At 46.3% G+C, this 26,242-nt stretch overlaps 1 protein-coding gene across 1 annotated transcript in view; it reads right to left on the bottom strand.

The window, feature by feature from the left end:
• Positions 1–26,242, bottom strand: part of SGPP2 (sphingosine-1-phosphate phosphatase 2) — a 59,335-nt gene that overhangs the window by 1,089 nt on the left and 32,004 nt on the right. Inside the window, exons 2-4 of the mRNA XM_010001654.1 lie at positions 20,944–21,102; positions 9,555–9,734; positions 6,971–7,060 (exon numbers count right to left, since the gene is read on the bottom strand). Of these exons, the coding sequence (XP_009999956.1) occupies positions 6,971–7,060; positions 9,555–9,734; positions 20,944–21,102 (429 nt within the window). The remainder of the gene's footprint in view (positions 1–6,970; positions 7,061–9,554; positions 9,735–20,943; positions 21,103–26,242) is intronic.

Here is a 26,242-nt window from a genome sequence, read left to right as displayed (position 1 = left end):
AATGCTGCACAGAGACATTTCATGCCCAAGCATCTGAAATCAGGCTTGTAGTTAAGCGCCCGAGGCAGGCACATAGTTGAAACCTAATTTATTAACAGAGGCAAATCAGGTGTTTTGAGAAGTTGATTGTTGTCAACTGCAAGGCTGGGAAGGGAGACCAGAGGTAACCCCTGACAAAAGCTGTCTGTGTGAGAGCAGCCAGAGAAAAAGCAACATAATGAGCTTCCCCCATGCTGTCCTCCCAGCATCACTCAGGAGGCAGCAGAATTTGTATTCTGACCATGAAATGTCCCACAAAAACTAGAGTTAATCAGAGACAGCAACGTCCTTGTCTCAAGATTGTATCTTTTTCACCGAGTCATGACAGTTGACTATTACCATGTTTGGTCACAGTCTAAAATGAATTATTTATGAGAATTTCATTTATAGTTAGGCAAGAACAAGGGCACTTTTCCACAACAGAAATATTAAATGACTTTCTGGTAAATGCATTAGTCCGGTATGGCTGAACTTGAGCTGTTTACAACTTCCAGGCAATAGATTCACAGTGCATGTGGTTTTAAGCAACTCCCAGAGCCATTTCTATATTCCCACTACAAATTTCTCATTACATTTATTCCCTCCTCCATGATATCAGGATAGCCATGGAAATACTCAAAGTTGTTTCACAGATGTCTAATATGGAAAATGTCATCAGATGTCAATATTCCACCGTAATAATCCATCTTTTGATACCAGTTTTAGACTATGACTTCACACACCAAGACACAGATTGGCCCAACATAAATAACTGCATCAACACAGAAGAGCTGGAGGTTGCTCCCAGCACTGATGCTCAGAAATCCCTGTGTACCTCCATTTTCCACTCCATTACTTGTCCACCTCATATTATAAGAAAAAGTCCTGACATCTCAATACCTCCTCCTCCACGTGTGATTAGGGAATGAAACTGAAAAAGCTGTTCACATGCTCCAATTAAAGACATTTAACCAAACATTAACATTCCCCTAACAAAGGCTTTGCTCTGATTTACACTGCTCCAGCAGTTCCCAGCCAGGGCACAGACAATATCTATTTACAGACCTAATTAAGTTTTTCTGAGTTTTATTATTCTCCTATTCTGCTCCAGTAGAGTAAACCAGCTTCTGTAGTTCTCAGGCAGGACCCAGATAACCAGCTCCACTCCCAATCATTGCCTTGTGCCAGTGAGCTCCAAAGTGGGTGTGCAAGGCAGCCCTTTGGGCTCTGGGAAGAAAATACTTCTTGCAGCACCAATAAGTAAAATAAAACAAATACATATTTTAAGAGTAGTGCTTATCCTCTTGTTTTGTTTGGGAGTTTTTTGTATGTTTTATGATATATGTATTGTGTATATAATTAATAAGTAAACGTATAAATATTGGGAGTGCACGTTCAATTTTTTTTTTACTCTTAGAGGTGCACAATCAAAGAAGTTTGGAAACCAGTGGTTTATTCTGGTTTTCCCCCTGTCCACCAATATAGGGGCTTCTCATTTTGGAGGTTCCTTACCAGGAGCTGCTGGGGAATGGGAGCCATACCCAGCCATGGCTGTCGGTGCTGGGTCCCTTTGCCTCCCATGTGCACAGACAAAGGTTTGATTTTCTGAACACCCAGAAAAGGTGGGCAAGCTCAAGACCAACACTTTGGAAAGGCATTTAGCAGTGGCACAGAATTAATGGTTTGCACCACCCTTGCCTGTTAAACTAAAGAGCTGCTGGGAAGAGGTGGGGATGGCTCTGATTTCTGTGAGAAAAACGACTTTTCTGGAGGCTCCCTGCTGTGCACCCAGGGCAGGACCCGAGCTTCCCCGGGAGGTGGAGAGGCTGTCAGCACTCCCAGGAAGCACATTCTTGCCCATCTGCCTGTGTAAACAGATTAGTCTCTTGCCAAGCCCGCAATTACAAAGGAATTTTTAAATTAGGGCAGGCACGAATTTTACTCAAGGTGCAGCCCTACCGGCAAGGCTTAGAACCTTCTACTTCCCTGCTACTACTGAGATGCTCCAGCTCCCTCTGCACAGACAATTCCTCCACAGGCTCTATCCCTCCTTAAAATCCCTTGCCACCATGCAACCCAGCCCTGCTCCTGTTCTACACACCCCAGCCCCCCCCCACAGCCACCAGCATCTGCCCGGCTCACAGAATCATAGAATGGTTTGGGCTGAAAGGGACCTTAAAGATCATTTAGGTCCAACCCCCCTGCATGGGCAGGGACACATCCCACTAGACTAGGTTGCTCCAAGCCCCATCCAACCTGATCTTGCACACTTTCAGGGATGGGACATCCACAGCTTCCCTGGGCAACCTGTTCAAGTGTCTTCTCATCCTCACACTAAAGAATTTATTCTTGATCTCTAATCTAAATCTCCTCTCTTCCTGTTTAGAGCCATTCCCCCTATCTCCCAATGCTTTGCAAAAAGTCCCTTCCCCAGCTTTCCTGTAGCCTCTTCAAATGCTGGAAGGTGCTATTAGGCCTCCCCAGAACGTTCTCCATGCTGAACAACCCCAGCTCTCTCAGCCTGTCTCCCCAGCAGAGGTGTTCCAGCCCTCAGATCATCTATTTTAACTAGAGAGCTGCCATGTCCTTTTGCTGCCTAAAGAACAGCCCAGTGTCAGGTTTCTAACACTGCCAGCCCTGCAAGTTCATTTCCTGTGCTGCAGGTACATAAAGAAAAACAACTGACAACAAAAATCCCGTTGTACATGATTGGTGGGATGCAGGACCAGGGCACTTCAAAATCCTTTCCCAGTGTCACAGTCCATGGGCAGGGGAACTGCTGCTGCTGCCATTCTCATGGGCTTTTTTTCGAGCGGCGGGGAATGGGGAGCCATACCCAGCCATGGCTGTCGGTGCTGGGTCCCTTTGCCTCCCATGTGCACAGACAAAGGTTTGATTTTCTGAACACCCAGAAAAGGTGGGCAAGCTCAAGACCAACACTTTGGAAAGGCATTTAGCAGTGGCACAGAATTAATGGTTTGCACCACCCTTGCCTGTTAAACTAAAGAGCTGCTGGGAAGAGGTGGGGATGGCTCTGATTTCTGTGAGAAAAACGACTTTTCTGGAGGCTCCCTGCTGTGCACCCAGGGCAGGACCCGAGCTTCCCCGGGAGGTGGAGAGGCTGTCAGCACTCCCAGGAAGCACATTCTTGCCCATCTGCCTGTGTAAACAGATTAGTCTCTTGCCAAGCCCGCAATTACAAAGGAATTTTTAAATTAGGGCAGGCACGAATTTTACTCAAGGTGCAGCCCTACCGGCAAGGCTTAGAACCTTCTACTTCCCTGCTACTACTGAGATGCTCCAGCTCCCTCTGCACAGACAATTCCTCCACAGGCTCTATCCCTCCTTAAAATCTCTTGCCACCATGCAACCCAGCCCTGCTCCTGTTCTACACCCCCCAGCCCCCCCCCACAGCCACCAGCATCTGCCCGGCTCACAGAATCATAGAATGGTTTGGGCTGAAAGGGACCTTAAAGATCATTTAGGTCCAACCCCCCTGCATGGGCAGGGACACATCCCACTAGACTAGGTTGCTCCAAGCCCCATCCAACCTGATCTTGAACACTTTCAGGGATGGGACATCCACAGCTTCCCTGGGCAACCTGTTCAAGTGTCTTACCATCCTCACACTAAAGAATTTATTCCTGATCTCTAATCTAAATCTCCACTCTTCCTGTTTAGAGCCATTCCCCCTATCTCCCAATGCTTTGCAAAAAGTCCCTTCCCCAGCTTTCCTGTAGCCTCTTCAAATGCTGGAAGGTGCTATTAGGCCTCCCCAGAACCTCCTCCATGCTGAACAACCCCAGCTCTCTCAGCCTGTCTCCCCAGCAGAGGTGTTCCAGCCCTCAGATCATCTATTTTAACTAGAGAGCTGCCATGTCCTTTTGCTGCCTAAAGAACAGCCCAGTGTCAGGTTTCTAACACTGCCAGCCCTGCAAGTTCATTTCCTGTGCTGCAGGTACATAAAGAAAAACAACTGACAACAAAAATCCCGTTGTACATGATTGGTGGGATGCAGGACCAGGGCACTTCAAAATCCTTTCCCAGTGTCACAGTCCATGGGCAGGGGAACTGCTGCTGCTGCCATTCTCATGGGCTTTTTTTCTGTAAGGCCTTGGAGCAGGATTTGGTTTAGGATTGCAAAAGCATGCAGTCTGGCTTTCTGAAGGCAAGACCCTCCTATGCTCTTCCCACTGAAATTATGCCTGGAGATGCAAAGAATCACAACAGGCTCCCAGAACATCAAACCAGCATCCCAAACACACTGGCACTCAAGCATCATGTTTCCAACCAAAGAAAAAAGAGAAATATTTGCCTGTTCTGTCTTCCTTATGGTCACTTACTGCCTGAATTCACTTCACAAAAAGATGCTACTTACTCTCTGGAGCACCAGTCATGGCTCAGCAAGTGCCAAACACATCAGTTTCGTGCATTAAGAAATTCCTACTGCTGGCCTTGAAGGGTTAAAAGGCGACTACAAGCCTCCCCCTGCTCCAGGGGCTGCCCTCAGCTGATGACGTTTTTCCTAATACAATTGGTGATGGTCCTGCTTGCATCCTTCTGGGTTGCTGTGCACACACACGAGCACCATCACTCATCCCTTCCCACAGGAGATGACTCAGCTGTGCTCCAACAACAGTGAGACAGAAAAACTTGCTACTCTCACTGAGAGAGAGATAAAAAATTAGGCCAACTTTTTAAGATGAGGATTAAACAGATATTTAAAATATAACTGCCTGGAAAAAACACCTATCAACAACAAACCCCAGTCCCTAATGTCTCTAATTGCTTCTTGCTCCTTTAAATAAGCCCTAACATGTGACAGGTTCAGTGTGTCCAAATTTTAATTTTGCCCTTTCCTGGTAACTCCAGATTTCCTCTTTGGCAGCTTCTCAGACTCCAAAATTTCAGACCTAAAAGGAAGGACCCTGCCTTTCCCCTGCTTCTCCACAAGCCGGGATGTTCTTGTGTTACAGTGCTGTGAGTGGGTTGCTGTAATTAAATTACCTCTCAGCAGTGTGAGTGTGTGGCTTCCATCGCTTTCTCTGGGTGATGTTCTCCTGGCAACAGCCCAGGCAACAAGAATTCATTGCCTTTCCCCTGATCATAATATTCATTCTGATAGAGCTGTAATGATGCAGGCAGCTCTCACACCATGTCAGTGCATCTCCAGAAGGTCTTTAATTGTAACATCTCTCCTACTGACATGACTGTGTTTTTGAGGCCATTCCTGATCCAAAACCAGCACCAGCAACACTGAAATACAGACTGATTTTAGAGCTGACACTGAAGACGAGTTCTTACACCAGAGCTTCAGCTATAGCTGTAGCAAAGGACAGTGCAACCACCTTGCCACTCCTTCTCTACTTCCTCAAATGGGAAAAATTCAGTTACCTGCCTATTTTCTTTACTAAAATACTATGATCTCTTAATAAGTTAATACGTTATCCTGTTGGTATTAATTTTCTGTGAAGACCTCAGTTAAAAATCCATTAGACAGAGGCTGTTTTGGCTGGTTGCTTGGCTGAGCAGGTGCTGTGCCTCAGCCCAGCAGCAGCTCGAGTGCCCACACAACAGGTGAGCAGAGCTCAGGGTGGGAGCTGCCCCTTGAAGTGTGGCAAGTGGCTCTGAGCTGCACCTCTTCCCAAGAAGAATCTGCCACTGCAGGGGGAACACTGGAGCCACTATCAGTGGGTCAAACTGCACTGGAGATGGAGGGGTTGGATTTGGGCAGCTGTGGCCATCAGGCATTTCCCCAGCTCCTTTCCCACCAGGGGATGAAGACCCAAGCAAAGTACATTTGCCCTTTTGAAATGCAGCATTGCTCACAGTTAAACTAAGGAGCTTTTCTTAAAAATTTTAAAGCTCTTTTTTTATAATGTCAAACGCAAAAAAACCTTTTTCTTCTTTACCCTAAAATCCATCTAAATTTAGAGGACTCTTTCATTATGATGGGCCAGCAAGGGAAGTATGTGAAGAATTTTTACTGATTGACTTAAGGTCACTAGCCCAGAAAGGGTGTCTCCAGCCTTGATGATATTGTTTTGATCCACTAGGCCTGGAAGGGAAGGCCAAGCTATATTTTATAGATAACCTTAATCTCATAAGGGCTCCCTTTCTTATATTTATCAAGCCTCCTTATTACAACAAGCATAATTATTCCTTAGTAAAGAAATGCAACAAACAATGCAAATCAAATTCCTGTGAGGAAGTAGATAAAGGTTTTTATCCATACTCGGGCAGCTGGATATAACAAATCAATAATGTTTCTTCTCATCAGCTAATCAAAGTTACACTGAAATATCTTCTTGTAGCAGGGCTGACATCTCTAAACAACTGTGCCCAACAAGTCTGTGATAGAAAGTCACTGATATTTTACTAGTATTTTCAGATTTGTGCATCTCAATTCCTACCAGCTGAATGTGAGAAGCCTGTCATAGCATGCTTTTTTAAGTGCCATGTCCCTGTATGGTAACATGGGACTTGCTGTCCCCCAGTCTCCCCCAGCAGCCCACTTGCCACACTGTACTCTGCTCTCTGGCACGACTTGCCAACCTGCTGTTCCTTCCCTGGCACTCCCAGGCTGAACCAGCCTGGAATATTTCTTGCTGACAACAGTGATACTATTGCACAAAAGGCTTAGCTAAGGTGCAGCATCAGTTGCCCAAGTGCATTCCTCACAATTAAAATTTCAAAATAGAGAGAGAGCTCCAGCTGAGCTGCTGCACCCACCTCACCCCGCGCCCAGCCACGCGCGCCGCACTTCCCTGTGTGATAAATAATCCCCCTGCAGACTCAAATAACAATAGCCAGAGGGTTTCCTCACAGCTGCCTTTGAACATAGAGCCTGAAATGTAGTGCCGTGACTCCTGTATTCCTGCAGTGGCCTGACCAAGGCAGGAGGTGCAAGGCTAGAGGAGTGGGAGCTGGGCAGGGCTCAGGGCGTCCTTACCAGCACCGTGTGCATCCCCGTGTAGAGCCTGCTGAGACACACCAGTGTGGAGAACACAAACGCTGCTGCCAGGCCTAGTTCAAATGGATACTGTGAAAAGGGGAGGGGAAAAAAATAATTAAAACCACACGTGACACCATTATCCACTTTAACATCAGTGTATACCTGAAATAAGACACCCAAGCACCTGGACATGAGGATCTCGCCTCGGGAGGTGCCTCCTGAGCTGCACTTTCCCAAAGAGATTTAATGTGACCCAAAATGAGACCTCACATCAGCTAATGTGCAACCCTGCCAGAAAGTCATTGCAATATCTGTGGTGGCAGCTTCTGTGAAGGTCTAGACATGGCATGGGGAAGCCTGGGAAATAAAAGGCATTTGCAACGTTTTTCCTCACAACATCCACCAGAAAAATCTGTGTCAGTGCTAAAGACTTTAAGGAAAAAAAGGCACAGGATGTTGTACAAGTGATGCCTGAGGCTGAAATGCAGCCTCAGATCACCCGAGGAGGTTGCTTCAGCTGCAGAGCTGGACCAGAACAATGATCCATAGACCTGGAGCAGTGGGCAAGCAGGGGAAATCCATGTCTGGGCTGAAACCACAGTCCAGCTGGTAAAGCAGCCAGGACCACTCTTCCCTGTGACCCTTCAGGTTTAATCATCCTCTTACAAAGCTGGTTTTGCTTAACTCTCTCTCCGAGTTGCCTATGAAAGTAGAAAGAAGTTGAAATAAATCAACATTTAAAAAGGAAAGAAACCCTCACACATGGTAAAAATAAGCTTTAAAGAAGAAGATTTAATAAAGAATAAAGAATATTAGCCTTTAATCCCCTTATTCAAATCCTGAAACCCAGTGGGCTGGTGGGCTCCTTTTCTGAAACAAAAACAAAAAAACACCAAAAAAAGAACAACAACAACAAAAACCACAACAGAACACCAACCCAAAATATAAATAAATGAAATTAATTCACCCAATTCGACACAAAGTCTCCATCTACTGCCAAGAGGCTGACGACAGACCAGGGTGGCCGTAGGTCAATGCAAAAATGCTGTTGTGCAAATTTTAGGCATAACAACTGGTTCCTGACCCCTTCCCTGTGGTGTCCTCAAGCCCCTGAAGCAGAGAGCTCAGACTTGACTGCAGATGTCACTCCCAGTTTATAAACCACTATTTTTTCTCACTTCTCTAAGCCCTTGGAAGATTTATATCCACTTTATTCCCCCCCTCAGCAGGCAGGCTGGGAGCTGGTCCAGGCTGGTAATTGATGACTAGGGCAGCTTTAGAAGATAGCAGCATCATGTACTGGCAGATTTCTCCTTAATAGAGGCAATTGAATCATTTAATTATTTTACAGCAGCCTTATTGTTTCATGGCAGCTTCCAAAAAGTACAAGACAGTCCAGGAAGAGCTGCAGGTCCCACTTATTGGTAGAGGAGGGGGATAAAGTGCTGCTGACCAGGTCTTTTTGGCAGATCTGACACATGGGACAGATCTGCCTTCCAGGGCTGAACAAACATCCCATCTTACAGCTTCTCCTCCCTCTCCCCATTCCACTACCAAGCTGCTCTGACGAGTTGCCACGCAATTCCCATGGAGCAGGAGGCTGGCAGTGCAGCTTTGGGCACCACAGACCTGCTTGTGGCACGGTGGGCAGAAGCAAAGCCCACTGCTTCACTGCTGGGACCAAGTGAGTCAGGAAGTTAAATTAATTCAAAGATGTCTGAGTTGCAGCCCCAGGACACCACACACTTCATCAAAGCAGTGGCTTTTGTCCCTGAACACAGGCTGCCACTATGGGGAGGACACTCAGGGACACTGCCACAGTGAGAGCCCCTGGCTGTACCACAAGCCCTCTTGGTTACCCGGGTTTATCTTTGAAGTATATGTGAGAGGGCTGCGAAACACTCTTAAACACTTTGCAGCCAGGAAGTTGTTAGTGCTAAAGTACAGGAAGCACGTGTTTGGATTCATAAAATGAAACAATCAGTGTGAAGAAGTGAGTTTCCAGGAAACACACCTTTTAGGAACGGAAAAAAAAAAAAAAAGGCTTGGGGAAAATTATATAAGATAACATATATAAAAATATAAGGCAACAAAATACAAGATCTCCCCTAGCAGCCTGCAGCTCCAGTGCAATGAAACTTCTGGTCCTTCCCTGACAAATAGGCTCTCCAATCGTGTTGTGGGCTGTTAGTCTAACACAGGTTAGAGCCAGGGGATTTCCGAGGATGCTTTTCCTGCCTCATACAAAAACCAGGAGATGCGGATTCCTGCAGCGCACAGGACGCCTCCCGCAGCGCCTCCCTGGCTCCCTCCTCCCTCACCCTCAGCCCTCCACACCATCAGGGCAGCACAGCCTGCCCACGGCTCTGGGCAGGGATCATGCTAAAGAGAGGAGATTTCTGCTAAACTTCTTCTTGTGTTACCCATCAGCCACAGGTTACAACGGGAAAATACACATCTGTGAAAAGAAACACAGAGCTCCTCTGGAACTGGCAACAGCTTTGGATTTGCTAGTTTTCTGCAGCTTGCTAGGAGCAGACACAAGCTTTTCTTTGTTTTCTTTTGTGTGTTTACCCCCTACCTGGTACTGGCTCACGGTGCTGCTGAAGAAGGAGAAGGAGATGGCGGTGGCTGCCATGGCGTGGGTGGAGGGCATCCCGTACTCTGCCACTGTCCTCATCTCCAGCTTGACGACAGGTGGTGAGAGGGGCCGAGGCCACTTCAGGATGTCCTTGGAGACCTGGCCTATGTACATCACAATCTGGGGAGAAGAAAGGCCACGGGGCTCTCGGTCAGCCTGGGCAAACCCCACTCGGCCCACCCAACAACCATCTCCATTTCTGTGCTTCTTCCTGTGGGATCCATCACCCCAAAGCACAAAATGTATCCCCTGAATTATTAAAGGGGTTTCCATTATCCCAGTCTGTGAAGGAAACAGTGGTTTTATTGCACCATCTTGTAACCTGACCAGAAGTGGGACCAAAAGGAGGGTCCATTGATGAGAAGCAGCAATACAGGATGGCATGTGATGGCCAGCTGGCTCCCACTCCACCTGAGAGAAGTTTAGGTTTCCTCCCTATCCCTTGCAATCCCTCTCCTGCAAAGCAAAGAGGTGTAAGAGAAATTTTTCTGCCAGCACCTTTCCAATCCCCACCTTGCCCAGCCATGTCCCCCCAGCCTCAGGAGCAGCTCTGGGAAGGCAGCACCAGCTCTCCTGTCCCCAGCAGCTCCCACCCCACCGGGTGCTGCAGGGGCTCCGTTGGGACACCCCATGCCACAGTGATCAGATCGTGACCCTAGTATCCCTGAGAAGGCAGCAGAGGGAAAACCAGATGAGCAACATGAAGTACCAGTTCTCCTGCATGTTTTGCAAACAACAAAGGGCTTTTGTGCCCTGCTTGGGACACCAGAGGTTTAAGGAAGGGCTCCACTGATGACCCACCTGAGCACTGCAGTGCAGTGATTCCTGGGGGGAAATGTTGTACTGCTGGGCACTGCAAGGAGTAGCAAGGCAAGGCAGAGGCAGGAGGCAAAGCTGGACAGCATCCCCAAGAGGTACAGCCTGTCCAGCAGTGCTCAGGACACACAACGTGCTGACAAACTCAGCACCCCCTTCCCAAAGGCAACAGACTCCCAGAATCCACAGTAAGAAGGACGTGAACAAAAGCCACCCAGGTCATCCTGGGAATATTTGCTTCCTATTGTCGCCATCCTTCCTTTGGACAGTGCAGCCAGACATATGCAAAGCAAGCTGCACAAACCAAACCAACCCTTTTTTTTTTCTTTTTAAACACGAGAATCAGGGTAAGTGACACCTGCCACAGCAGCTCGGTTGCCGTGCGAGACACGCCTGGGTGTTCTGCTCCTCACGCTTCCACTGGCAAAGGAGGGGGCTTAAAATAACCTCCTTCCTGTGCTGGTGTGAGCCATATGCCCACATGCCAGAACAGCAACAGGCTCATCTGCTGCCACAGTTGTCACCAGCCACATTACAACCCTCTCTCTCCCACCAGCCATTTCAAAAAAGTTTTCACATTAAAAGAAAGATGTCAGACTTCAGGATTCACAACAACCAGAACCAGGAAAAACCCCAAACATCCTGTTCCTTCATTCCCCCCTCTAGAGCAAAGGGCATAATGTGGGGAGTGCTGGGCTTACAGCCAGCACCAGAGCCTGGAAAAGTGACTGCTGGTGCCTCTGCACCCCTTATCCCTCACCACATGAATTACATCCCTGCCTTGTCAGCATGCCTGGCTGCTCCTACAGCACCCGATACAGGGGCCATAGGGCAGCCAGCAAGGACCCTGCCTGCACTGTTCACAGCAAACAAGGGGCTTAAAGAAACCACTGCAAGGGTTTATGTGGTTGGTGCCACCAATGGATGCAGCCATTGTCTTTGGAAGTTAATTAAATCTCAGGGTTGAAAGCCAAATTACTCTCTCCAACAGAACGTAAAACATTGGGGCTACCATTTGTGATACCATTTGAGAGGCAAGGTAGGATGAGCCAGTTTATCATCAGTCTTGTGTAATAATGACTTCCACTTGTAGAATTATTATAAGCACGAGTATGTAAGAGCATTCCAGAAAGGGAAATGAGTCATCCTTGAAATGAAGGCTGTGCTACAACTCCTCTAATGGTGAAAAACAGGCTGAATGCTGGAGATGCTACGGATAAGCAAAAATACCAGGCATTCTCACAACACCTTCCCTCCAGATTAAATTCTGACCCTTACATTTTTTTAAAACCACATATTGTATAGACACATACAGTAATGAGAGGTGAGACAACCTCCATAAAATACCCAGAGTCATCCAGAATAAACTCAGACTAAGCACTACCCTCTAAAGCACCAACTTTGCCTTCAGGTTGTCTGGGTTCTGTGCACAACATCCTGGATTATTTGGCAGAAGAGGCAGTTGTGGCTACAGCACTATAGTTCATTGCAGGATATATCTGAATTGCACTCTACTGTGGCTCTCATCTTCTGAATGGTAGGTGTTTGCCTTGGTTAAGTGGAATATTCTCTCTCGAACCACATTTCATTATTTCCTGACCTTATTTCTGTGCTATTGTGGATTTGCTCTCTAACAGTCCTGGGAAAGAAAGCAGGCAGGCTGAAAGTCTGGCCTGTTATCAGCTTTTTTCAACCTAGCAGATGAGAAAACATCTGTAATAAATGTTGCAAACCACAAGCACAGGGAAGAAGGAGACGGGAGATGGAGACCTATTGAATCACCTATTGTGCAATGCCAGGAATCTGTGATGGCCCTGGAATAAATTTAGCATGGGCAGAAATTACCCTAAATCCAGACTATTAAGTAACTGGGGACTGCTCAGGTCCTCAGGACTGGGTAATTCTGCTGGGATTTCCAGCCACTCTAGGAAAGCCAAACAGCAAGTCCATGGTGGCTTTGGCCAGACAAGCAGGGGAAGGTGGGCTAAGGCTTGACCCAGGATCATGTCACCTTGTAGCAGCTGATCAGCAGCAAGGGCTGGGAAGATTCAGGGAGGAAGGGGCTAGGCTTAAGCCATACTCACCTCAGACTTAAATCAAACCCATTCCAAAAGTCTTTATGTGCTCCTGGACTTCCCCACCCAATGTATCTCCAGGCCCAAAGATGCACATGGGAGAGAAGAGGAAACAGGTCTTTCAACAGGGAGTGAGCAGCCACCATTTGCTAGCTCAGAGATATGGTACAGAGGAGAAAACTTAAAGCAAATAATTTCTCCATGCTTCATTGTTCTGTTTGTTTCTTTCCTACATTGCTGACATTTTTTGCCTACCTAGAGTGCTATATTGCAGCTCTCAGTGCTACTCTTCTGTGTTTGTTCCTGGCACAGGCTCTCCTCCCCTCCGTCTGACTGATGCAAATCAAGGGAACTTCCTGCAGTTTTGGTAGAAAAAGGTTTGCAGGTATCTTCAAAAACAATACTTTTAATTTGCATTTGAATAAGTACCTCTGTCTCCACACAGGGGATTTGTCTGAACCTGCTCCATCACTGAAGCAACAAGGTGAAAGTGGTGATGGATTGTGTAGGACACAATTTGCTGGAGAAGATAACTACACAGAAACAAATCGGGATTTAGCTGAGATTTCACAACAGCTGGTGGGACTGGCTTGGCTAATTCCCTTTAGCCTGAAAGATGAAGGCAGCAGCTGTAACTACCACATACCTTAAACTGTTCAAACTTTCCAAAATGAAAACATTTCACACCTGAGTTACAAAGATGTGTTGGCAAATTAGGGGTGCTGCTCAGGCTGGCAGGGAGGGAAGAGAGCTGGAGTTCAATGATAGGAAGGGGAAAAGCCCCACAAGCAAGGGCCAAACCTCAGCAGAAGTGAAGTGATGCTCTTGGGCATCAGACAGGTCTGTACAGGGATCCCTCATCCCAAGACCCCCACCACACTTTCCAGCACACACGCACAGGACTGCCCTGTCAGGGGAGCCCATGGGCTCTGTCCTGACCCTGCAGTGCAGGTTCTACAGGCTACAGATGTAATAAATGTCATCATGCAAATCCTTACTAAAGAAACAATGGAAGGTGGACCATGGCACAGGAGTAGAAGAGTGGTGGAAGGGTCACTAGCAACAACCATGGCCCTGCATAACACAGGGAAATGCAGCTTTGCCTTCTGGACTGAGGTGTGCACAAGGAGAAGTGGCACAGGTATCTCTGATGCAGTGAGCACCCTCAGGAAGCTATGCCAGCTCCCTAATATCTGCAGTGTCACTTGACACTGACATGGCAGCACCAGCTGGAGATGTGGGAAATTATATGCAACTCCCTAGATGCTTCTTCCAAAGCCACACAGGCATGGCCTGTGGCTGCAGGGATGTCCCCACCACTCCTCCCTGCAATGTGGTGCTTGGCAGAGCAGCAGCAGGGAACCCAGGACATGCTGAGCTTCTGCAGAGCTGCCATGACCCCTGCTGCTGCTCGGCCAAACCACCTGGGTGCTGCATTTCTGTGGCTGAGCCCTGGAGCTGCACTGGCAGGCAGGGGAGAGCCCAGGGCTGGGTGAGGCAGGCTCGGCCTCCCAGGGCTGCTCCCGTGCTGTGCTGCAAGGGAACATCACCCACATCTAGTTCTGCTCCACAGTGAAGCAGTAAGAAGCCTGGCTCACTAAGCCATGCTGGAAATCTAGGGTACAGCTCTCCTGATCTGGTCAGACTTGAACCAGCCTCTGCTGCCCTGCACTGCCCAGTGCTGGGGGAAGGTCAGGCTGGGGGGGCTGCCCCCCAGGCTGCAGGGGATGCCCCCCCCAGGCTGCAGGGGATGCCCCCTGGGGTCCTGCATTTATAACCACACAGGCTGGACATGGGGGCTGAGCCAGCAACCCTGGTACAGAAGCACATTTTTCTAGCCCCAAGGACATATTTACTTAAATCAGCCTGCTCTTCTCTCATGCACATCTGTGCTCTCCCCGTGCTGTGAGGATTTCTCTGAAGCCTTCAGAAATAAATCCTTACATCAAAAGCAAAAGGCACTGAAAAAAAATACGTACTTGGGTAGAGACTTCTTACTTGTTCCTATCTCAAAGCATTTTTCTGTACTGCTGTAAGGAACTTCAAAACAAGACCTTCCTCATTCTAGTGCCTACGACTACTGCTGGGGTGGCCAGTGATGCAGGAGGGCAATAGCAATCTTTTACAGCTGAGGCATCTGGGGAAAGAAAGGCAAAGCTCTGTGGCCAACATGGGTCAACAGCATCACATTTCCATAGGCAATTAGCAGTTGCTATAGCAGCAGAACAGCCTGTTTCCTCTGACTTTGCTCTGAGTCATACACATGGTCCATCTCCAAAAATACATCCTCACCTGGGGCTTTGTACTGGGGTAAACAAGATGAACCTGTTTTAGTGATCTTGCTTTAGAGACCAATGACAAATCATACTTGAGGCATTGGCATCCACATCAGTCCAATGCATTTGTCCCAGCATCTGCAGGAGCTCCCTCTGGGGTGAGGGGCTGTTTCCCTCACTGAGCATCAGAGCCCCAGAAAGAGATTTAGCTCCTTGACATTCATGGAACTCTGGTGTTGCTTCAATAATTAAAGCAGTGGTTTTACTCACCTGTGGGTGTTGCCTGATGTTTCTCATGATTTTCATCTCACTACACCTGCAGTCACTGTAGGCAGCACTTCTGCTACAGGAATGAGAGTGGCAACTAGCTGTGCCACCACGGGGCAGACAGGTATGAAGGCACATAGACCAACACAGCTGAGCCAGCTCTGTGTGCAGAGACACAGGGCCAGTGCCACATTTCCCCTGTGGAATGTTTCTATAGCAGGTTTCAGGGAAGTGGAGCAGTGCTGTGGGTGCACTGTGTGCAGCACCTCCTCAGCATCCCTCCTCTGCCTCAGCCTCTGCACAGGGATGGACACACAACCGTCCCACGGGCACAAGGAGGTCAGGAGGAGCAATCCTTTTTGTGCTGTCATATTTCAGTTAACAAAGGTGAACCAGAACATACTTATTTTCAACTTCTGATTTTGCAGCTCTCCTATCTGTGCTATTGATCTAGTACAGGGACAGGGTGAAACTCTGGAGAAGACACAGGCTCAAATAACATTGGCAGCTTCTTCCTTGAGAATCGCACTGTCGCAGCCTGACATAGAATCTGCTGGTGTGGCTCCAAAATAGAAACTCTATAGCCTGGCTCTAGAAACCCCAGATGCAATAGGATGTCCTCTTCCCAGAAAGGAAATTTACAGTTTAAAAGTAACATTGTTTTTGTTTTTATCAGAACCACTGTGTGTTGATAGGAGTGACAAAGCTCATTGGGAACACTAAAAAGAGGGGAAAAAAATAAGGATGCACTATTAATAAACTGGCATTTGCAGGAGATTAGTCAAGCAGAAGCAAAAACTGCATTTGTGGTTGTCAAGGCAGGCGTTACTTTGATTCACCACACAGAAATGAAGCCAAGCACCCAGGCTGCACTGCTCACAGCTTCCCTTCTCAGCATCTCCTCAGGAAGGCTTCAGCAAGGAGATGAACACGGCAGCAGGTAACAGCAGTGCCTGGGCCCTGCAGCACCACATGTGTCACAGGGACAGCAGAGCTGAGCGAGTATGTTCTCATGGAGCTACTCCTCCTACTCCAAAGTTAATGCCAAGAACTAAGGTTTGGAGCCAGAGAAAAACACTACGAAAGCCCCAGAGCAGGACCTATGGCCTTTTGCCCCAGCAGCAGGTGGAGGAATCCCTAAGCCACCCTCCAATCCCACTCTGCTATCCCATCCCATCCCTAAGCCACCCAGCTGCTCCCTCTGGGCAGAGATGCCAACAGCAACCATGAGGCTGGGCAGCACACAAGCCTTACAGGAGAAGGTGGCTGGCCAGGAGAGCTGGAGGATCTGCCATCTCCAGCATGGTTATTGCTTTCCAGAAAACACATCCACCTTGTGTTAGCTGTGCAGGAACTTTACATGGTATGTGCCAAGGATTTGGTCAGGTGCAACAGTACATTCAAGGTTGCATTCAGCTGGTGGGATGTTCAGACCCTCATTTGAGTTGTCCTGGCCATGATGAGAGCAGCACAGCTCAAGGCAGGGCTCCAGCACAGCACAAGCAGGGCCATGCTGGGCAGTGAGAGCAGTGCAGCAAGGGGCAGGAGCAGGGAAGGGAGAGCACAGACAGCTTATCAATACAGTAAATAATAAACAAAGGAATTTAGGATGACTTTACCTCTCTCTTCAGAAAAACAGGACCAGCACAAGACCAAAGAGAGCCCAGTGCCTCCAGAAGTACACCTGGCCAATGTCCTAGGACACTCACTTTGTCTTCAAATAAGCTTTCAGACAAAAACTGTAAGGCAGCTGACTCTCTTGTGACGGGTTTAAACCAGAGAAATTTGGGCCCATAGTCTCCTGGTAGCAGGAAAAACTCCTGCCACGTTGATTTGTTTTATCATTTAACACCTAAAACTGAGAAACTGTTACACCTTGCATTTCTAGTCAAACAAAGTTCTCTGATTTAACCTTCACCTTATTCTCAGCTAGATGACTGAAACTTAGCAATGAGATACACACACCAGAAACACCAAATGCACCTTAATTCAGCATCTCGATTATAAAAACTTCACTGTCACTTTTGATTCAAGGGTAGAGCACAGCTACCAGCACAGACAAAATTCTTTCTCAATAAAGGCTTTATCTTGCATGTGGCAGTTTCTTTTATGGACCATTTATTTTTGTATTCTGACATTTTGTAGTTACTTACATGCCTGAATACAATCTTACTTGTTCTCATGCAGTGCAATATATGGAGCTTTAAAGAGCTTGACTTCCCAGTGACTGTTTATCAGCCGTTTGAGACTGTTTTGCTGAAATGTTGCAAAAGTAGAAAAACGTTTTGGTGAAATGTTGCAAAAGCAGAAAAACAAACAGCAAAGAATCACTAAAACCAGAGTTTGCTGCAAAGTGAGTTGCCAAAGCAGCATCCAGGGTTTCAAACACACCACAGTAATGTCACCAACAGCAGGTAAATTCTGGCTAGTAATTAAATCTCTAGTTCCTCTGAGAGCCAGAGTTCAGAGCTCATCATTCCTAAGTAACTACCTGCTACAGCCTTTGGAAAACTGTTCCTCTGAAAAGATGAGAAGATAAATTGCCATGGGTTCAGACCCAGGACCTTCTCAGACTTGCTGAGATGTGTGTCCCCAGCACTGCTTGAGCAGCCTGGAGGGGCAGCACCAGCCTCCCAAGCCCTCCTTCCTTCAGAACTGTGGCTTCCCAAGCTTGCCACTCTTGCACACTGGCAGCTTCCACACCTGCCCCAACAAAGTCCACACTGGCCAACTCCTATTTCTCCTGTACAAATTAAAAAATTTTATAGGCTTAAAAGACGTGTGGGTACATTTTATATCCATGCACCTTGAAAAAATAACAAAAACAAAAAATGTCCAAGCATCCTGAACAGGAAGCAGAAACTAACTTTTTTTTTTCCCTTCAGGTCTCTACCTTACCACTGGAATTCCACAACAAAATAAAGCTTTCAACCCTGAAGAGGTAGCAGAGATTTAAAAAAACAAACAAACTGAGCTTTCACCACTTGAGCCAAGATGTGCAGCAAATTCAAAGGACATTTGGGAGCTGGTTTGTGTGCAGCTAGTTTGAATCTCTGTACTTCCTGGTTAAAGTAGCAGGAGTAACAGACATCAAAGCCTCGTCTGTGCAGATTCAAGAGCATTTACTTTAAAGAGCTGAAGAAGGGAAGCAAAGACACCATGGTACCTTCAGCACTGACCCAGCATCTTGCTCAGAGGTCCCAGGCAGTCATTTCCCTCACCTCTCCATAAGGGGGGGGGGTGGAGTCTGTGTACACACTGTGAGTGCCCAGAGGAAAGGTGCTGTGGAAGCACAACGTGCTACCTTGAGCTCCCAAACCACCTGGATGTGGCCACAGCCAGTGCTCCTCAGAGCTGTCCAGCTGCACAGAAAACCACAAACAGTTTTGTGGACCCAGCACTGGAGAAGACATCCCAGGGCACCCAGTCCATTCCTCTGCTGCTGCTGAAATAAACTCTTCATAATTTTTTTACTGCCCTTTGCCCTTCCAGAGATGTTTCACAACCTTTGTCTCCAACTTGACTTACTGGGACTGCCTTATGCATGTATATTCTTGTGACTGTGCTTTTTTAGGAAGCTTCTTCCTTGCCCTTGTGTTTACAGCCAACACCATTCTCTCTCCAACTTCATTTTGTTACAGACTTATCTTTCAGTCTCTGCTCAGAAAATAGACCATTTCCTAATCATTCCTGGCCCTGCTCCAGTTCAGCTTTATCTTTCTCAAACGTGGCTGACTGGCTCTGCATAAACTGCTGCTGAGAAGATGGCAGGAAGCCCTTATAAACAGCATTAACACGGCTTCCATTTTTAAGGGAAAAATCTGCCCTGATTCATCCTGGAACACCGACATTGCCGTTCCCAACTTGCAGCAGAAACCCATGGCTTCAAGTCCCTGATAGCACAGGAAGCTCTCTGCTCAGTATCACTTCAGATTCTCTGCCACCCAAAGGTAAGGTCAGTTGTCCCATGGTGCCCTAACCCCTTTGGCACTCCAAGCCCTGTCACCCTGTTTTACCAACACATGTCCTCAGTGTACCCACAGGCTCTGCACTGGGCTCACAGCAAGGTCATTGCTGCTCTTCCATCCCTCTCCCTGCTGAAGAGCTTCACTAACAACTTCTCCTTATCCCCACAACAGCATCACAAGGAAACTGCCACTGCCTTCTCCTTAGGGCTCTCCCTTCAACACCAGTTCCTGCCCCAGCTGGGCAGGAGCCTTCTGCAAACTGTGCCTGGTGCTGTGCATGTCTCTTCCTGCTCTTCCCAGCCTTCTGCTGGCAGCTGTTGTCAGAAACTCCCAGACTACTTGGATTTTCACTTGTATCTCCCATGGCCAAGACCCATGCGGAAGCAGCAGCGTGTGGCAGTCCCTGTGTGGCAGGCACTGCTGCACCAGCCGCACTCCCATCAGCACCAAAAACCTTCTGGTAAGTTCAAAGCCCAGCTTTGTCCCCTGGCACACCTGGGCACCCAGGCAGCTAAGCCCATTCCACTGTTCCAGAAGTGACCGAGGTGTCTCAGCCCCTCAGGGGCTGGTGCCCTAAGTCACACGCAGCCTGCACAGGCATTTTTAGCTGTTTCAAATTTACATCTTTAAAATGTATTTAAAACTAGAGATTGTCACAAGTCTGAGTATTTCAAACAGCCTCTCCACATAAAATGCAGCTTCACAGCTCACTCAGTAACTGGAAAACTAATGCTAATAATCACAGCATCACATGCCTGAAAACTCTAATTAAAACAGCCTAGATCTGGCCAGTGCTCAGGTGGACCCTGCACAAAGTAAAGCCAGGCAAGCCTGCAGAAGGGCATGCAAGAAGCTCTGAGGAGTCATTTTTGAGCAATATACAAAGCCAGAAGGCAGTGACTACCAATCATCATCTGCTGTGGCACGTTTCCAGAAACAGTAGGTGTACTACTGGCCAAACCCCAGCTCTAATTATACAGTATCCACCTACTTCTGAATTTAATCTGCAAGTTATTTTTCATGTTCTCTTTACGAAATGAGTGGATGAGGGTTACTGGCACAGAACAACTGATGCCTTCTGTCTGAGACCAGGTGCATTTGAGGGGTATGACCCAATTCAAATTTGTTTCATTATTTCTCATCATATTATTTGGACAAAAGACAGAATATTATTAACTAGAATATATTAAGTCAAGGAGAAGCTCCACTGTCAAGAAACAAAGCTGGATATCACATCCAAGTTTTTATTAAGCTTAAATTTCTGAAATCGATGTAGATTGACAGCTAAACCTCCAGGGTCTGTCATCTGCCAGAGATGCTTCCTGCCTCCCTTCTTTGTTCTAAAAGGGACTTATTTGGGCAGCAATGATCTGATCGATACCAAGACGAGCAATGGCAGCAACAAAACAACCCAGAGTAAAGTGCCTGGTTATCTACTGGTTTTCAGTAGGAAATACATTGTTCTGTGAAGGCTGAAGTGATGCTGAAGCCTGTTAATTTGAGAATGCTACAGTGTTAAGAAAAATCAATGTTTCTAAGTCTTAGCCTTCATCAGAGAATAATTATGATTTCCCCCCTCAAGTGACTGCAGAAGGACCCTGTTTATTTCAACTGAGCCAGAACTATCTGAAAAGATTATGCAGAAGACATGGGGAAAGTTTTCCTAAAGTTATGAAAAATTATGCCCAAAAAAATCACAACACATTGGGTAGGAAATGTTTTCCCATCTGCTCTGTATAAACCCTACCAAAAGTAGCTCAATTATTGGGCTGAAAAAAATAAGTCAGTGTAAAACACAATGGAGATGAACAGACACCCTGTATCAGCTCATTTGTTTGTTTGAAGGGTTCTCTTACTCTTCAATATTCATTTTTTACAGTTAGAGAATTAATAGTGACACATTTAAATAACTCACAGAAATACTTACACACCAAATAATTGTCATTCTTCTAGTCACAGAGTGATCAATGTTCCAGTGCATAAATGGAAGGAAAGTGATATAGAAAACCTCTTCACCCAAAGCAGCTGAAAACTTGAACAAGTAGTAGTAGAAGTAGTTCTTCACAATATACTTCTGTGTGCAACCCTGGGAATGAGAGAATTTTAGAAAGTTTTAGTGGATTAGCAAATTATATCAGACATTGAAGATATTTTAACCGTTATAGTTCCAAGTCCTTGAACCAAATAATTTGTTGGAACAAATGTCAAGAAATTAAGTTCAATTTTTATACTAAAATAAATAGTATGGTGATAGCTCAACTACAATTCCTGCAGATCAGAAATTTATTCAAACTATTTAAGGGCTGCAGCCTCAAAGCAGACAAAGATTTTCCAGAGACTGGGTCAGCCTTTCTGCCACAGAAATTAAGGATATTTCACAAAAGGGTACAGATGTGTCCACTGTGAAGTTTCTATGCCTGTAGACAAAAAAAAAGCCACCATTGCTTTCACTGAAAATGTGTTTTGAGATTAAAAAACCCAAACTGAACCATTTCATTTAAAATTTGCTTCACTGTAACAGGCAAAGTTTACCCTGCTAGCCCCCAAAATCTGCCTCCAGGAGCCACCATCCCCAGCCCTGTGAGTGGGCAGGGGAAGAGATGCCCCTGGCACCACCACAGTTTTGCTCCAATATCTTTAACAACAACCAGGTTGTCTCTTTGAGCACCACTAGAAGAAATACTGCTGACAGGTTTGCTGTTGCTGCCTCTTGGGACTAGTACCCCACTAAGCAGTTTCACACCTTGTTAGCTGAAGCAACGTGCAAGTGAAACACATTTTGTATAAATGTAAAATGTGTAATACATTTTGTATTTCAGAAAAAAAAGGAGATTTAATTATGAGAATTTTTTATCTGGGGGAAGAAGCCATGGGGCCAATCTAGCCTGTCTCCATCTACCCCACAAATAAAAATAATCTGGCTGTGTAAATGTGAAAGAACTTCCTAAAGACGAGAGCTGAGAAGGGATCATAAAGGTTTCAGCATAGACACACCTAGTCAAAATACAGCTTTGATATAAGCTCCTAAAATTCTTATTCTGAGGAAAACTTGGACTTTACTGCAAACCCAACCTACCAGAGAGAAATTGTCACCCTGTGTGCTGGTCAGAAAATATAAAAATCATCTAAGGAGTATAGACATGCAACTGTGACACACTGTAAAAGCCATGAGAAGTTCCAGTCCCTTAATCTGTTTCAATATGGAGAGAAGGCAAACTGCATGAAAGTAAGATGGAAAGAAGTTGCAGCCATTTACCTATCACAGGAAAGAAACCCAACAACTTATTTAAATTGATTTTTGCATCAATAAACAGAAAAGATTAGTTAATGCTTTTGAAACTCTGGGGATCACAGGAGTGTCCCCCCATGAATTAGTAATAGAGGTCACAGAGGAGTTCCTGGCATCCCTCTAAGGTAATTCAGCAGTTGGCTGTGGCTGGCTGAGTGACAGGGCAATCAGCCTGAGTTCCTCATCCACCACTTAGAAAACACTCCAGTGCAATTAGTAACTCTGATGCTTCTGTCTGAGCTCCTGAGATGTATTTGGTCACACTTAGAAGGCCCCAAAGAAAGCTCTCTGCTGCCATCGCTAATTCCTCAATTAAGCCATAATCTGCAATGTATTAGGAATTATGTGCTCATGTGCTTTGCATCAAAAATTATCAGACATATCCCTAAGGTAACTCTTTTATAGTTGGAACCTCGTGGGATGAGGGATAAAACACTCTCATTCCAGTAATCTGTTTTGATGGGGGGGGGAAAAAAAATATGTAAAATTCAGGTTCTGAAAGAAATTGGGAGCTAAAAAATACTTCCAGGCAGAAGGCAAGGGCCAAGTCCTTCCATGTGGTTTTAGAAACCTTTCTGTTTCTTTCTTCTTTTCCTTTTTTATCAGAAATCACTCCCCACTTGTTTGCTTTTGTTTTGTTGGGGTTTTTTAACACTTTTTTTTTTTTTTTTAAGCACTACCCCAGCAGCTGTGGACAGCCCAGCACGAGAGGCAGGGGACAAAGAGATCAGGCTGGTGGCATAGGGTGGTACCAGCCACCTGTCAGGCACCCATGGCACCACAGAATTGCTCCACTTGACTGTAGGCAGTGTATGGTAGCTACAAGATCAACATTTTCAGTCCTTGGCATCCTAAAACACCCTAAGCACAGGAAGCCCACTCTGTGCACCTTTGTGCCCTGGCTCTCAAGAGGTCCATGTCAGCTGCAGCAGGGCCAGAGTTCACCTTTACTGTTGAGATCCATCATTCTTGCAGAAAGCAGACTGCTGTGCTCTGCCAAGTGCCCTCCCTTTTTATTCTCATTTTAACCCCAGTGCATGAAAAAAGCATTACAGTTGTTCTTGTTAGCATCTTCGAGTGCTCTCAGAAGTTTATTCTATCTCTACATTAAAATAACTCTGATCTTCAGACTTGTTTAATGTACAGAAGTGACCTGAGGCTTTCCACAACCTCTGAAGCACTTTTAGTAAGTCAGCCCCCTTCATCCATCTCCATTTGGTTGCAAACAGAAAGGCTTTAATGGGCAGTAATTAAGGCTGTAGAGAAAGTCACCATTTCAAGAACCTGTCAGTAGCCAGGTGTAATAAACCACGACATCTGCAGACACAGAAGACAGGTAATTTCACACAAAGGATCCTTCTCATCAACTACAAAATACCTGTTTTGGAAAAAAAAACAACACAACACTTCACTGCTCAAATTACAAGAGACTCACAGGAATGTGCAAGTGTCTATAAATTAACTACTCAGCTGCAGAATTGGCACAGATAGGGGCTGCTGTAGGTGACCCTAATTGCAGTCTCAGTCTCTGTACACTGCTCAGGGATGACCCCCCCATACCAGGTGCTGTCCCACTCACACTCGGGCCCTAAGTGCAGCCCCTGCATTGCCACAGCACCCACCCACCTTCACCCTGAGCACCCCCAAAGCCTCCCTGGGGAGCAGCAATGGCCAGGCCAGGAGAACAGAACAAGCCACCATCGTGGTGCCTCTCAGAAGGCACTCACAGGCAATGACAATGCAGTGGGAAGGCACCATTTCATACAGTACAGACATGAAGAATACTTAGCTTTCATAGCTGAAGTAAAGGAAGAGCAGCTGATCCTGTCATGTCATGGAGTTTAAATGTATATTTAGGCAGAGGTATACCCCTCCAGACATTAAAAAGAAAAAAAAACTGTGTAAAGCCAGCTCTCTTTCCAATTCCTGCAGTATCTCTCGTTGGAGAGCTACACAGGCACCAGCTTTCCTTGCTCTGTCTCTAGAGACAAGCTTTGCAGCATCAGACATCTAAGGCTCAGAGTCTGACCCAGAGATACCATTAACCAACATTTTGTTCTCAGCTCTCAATTACTTTGGATCTTCCAGGAGACATGCATATTTAATTAAAGTTGTTGAAGTCCCTTGCCTCCCTTCCAACAGAATTGCCTCACAGAACATCAGGAATTTCCCTCCCAAATCCCCTAGTTAACACATTGCAGTACTTCTCACTTTCAGATTTTTTTTAACACTGAAAAAAGGCACAAAATTTAGAGAAAGCACCAAAGACCAGGCACAAGTCAAAAAGGTAAAAATTCCCATCTAGATGCTACTGTACATGGAGACAATATAAATCAGACAATTCAACCTGACAGGGCAGTACCGTGTGGAGTAAAACCAGTGGGAAAGAAATTTTCTGTGCTGCCGGTTTCATGTCACCTTCCACGTTTATTAACCATAGCCAGTTAATATAAGAACCTATCAAGTCACAACAAAAAATGAGGTATCTGAGTTCTGATTTCAGAAAATACAAAGAAGCAAAAACCATCATAACAAAGGCTTCTGGTTTTCCATCCATCTGCACAGCTAAATGTCAAACAATTTCAGAGGTTTCTGAAGACCCAACAAGCAGCTGAGAGCAGCCAGTTAACATCTCCCACACATTTACCTCCCCTGGGAACACCAAGGCTGGAAACTCACCATTCCAAGATGAAGGAGCAGGGTGGCCAGGAAAAAGGGGCTGTGCCCTGGGGTGAATTCCTGGCAAAGCAGGGGCTGAGAGTACTGGACTGGTGATGAAGTGATGGAGGAGACAGCAAAGAACACAGACATAAGGAAGAAATGGCAGAGATGTCAGAAAGGCAGCAGAGGGGAGGGCAGTGGCACACCCAGCCCACAAAACACATGCAAGGAGCCCTGAGGCATTAAAAACATACCTAACCAAACTCACATGTATGTGCAGCTTCCCATTCTGTTCAAGCACCTTTAATCAATTTTTTTTTTACTCTCTCTGGAACACTATGCAGCCAGTTTGGAAGAGTTGTCCAGGTTTACATGGTATCCTTGTTGTTGCAGAGAGACTTAGGGCTACCTGAAACCTGAGAGATGTGGGGAGGGAGATTACACAAATCACCTGAAAACCCTCCTTAAATGCTACGTTGTTCAGACGAGCTCTGCTATGAGCAGAAAAGGCTTGTTGAGCATTAAACCATGACACTAGCACACAAAGAGGCAACGTCCAACTTGCAGCTGTTGTACACATGCTTATAGTGGCATGTCCTAATGGCATCATGAGGAGGGACATGGGCTTGAATCATCCTGTGATGCAGAAGCAAGACAAACTCTGCATGAGAAGCTACAATGTGTGAGCTTCAAGACAAATAGTTATAGCACTTTTAATGGTCTCAGGCAAAAACAAGCAGGGATGCTGGAAGCCAGGTAGACTTCTGGTACCATTTCAGTAGTTACTTAATTAATTGAAAGCACCAAAAAAGGCTTTATGTGTGTAAAGCTGACAGGGAGGAACTTGAGCAAAGCAGTGCCACACAGGCAGCAGCACCAGGGGTTAGTTAGAAGATGTTGCACTGAAATGAGCCAGGTTTTGCAGGACCAAAGACTGAGGTCAGTCAAGTGGGAAATGGGAAATGTACTCAGGACTCCAACAGTGCTGCCATGCCAGGCACAGTCCTCATCCAATCAATATCTCCCACCAGTTGTTACATCTGACGTTGGTGCATCTTCATAAAAAGCTTCCCCTTCAGACTGCAAAGGATGGGCAGCTGGGGCAGACACAGCTGTCCAGCACACCCCAGCTGGGACAGGCCCAGAATGCTGTTAAGACACTCCAGTTCATCCCTGAAAATTTCATTCCCTTCCACTCTGATTAGTACTTGGCAGAGTGAATTATGGGTTGTATTTCTTTATATTGCTCCTGAAATAACACACCAAAGCCTCCTTC

The sequence above is a fragment of the Chaetura pelagica genome, unplaced genomic scaffold, assembly GCF_000747805.2.
Source record: "Chaetura pelagica isolate M959 unplaced genomic scaffold, ChaPel_1.0 scaffold207, whole genome shotgun sequence".
NCBI lineage: Eukaryota > Metazoa > Chordata > Aves > Apodiformes > Apodidae > Chaetura > Chaetura pelagica.
This window is presented reverse-complemented; position numbering and strand designations above follow the sequence as displayed.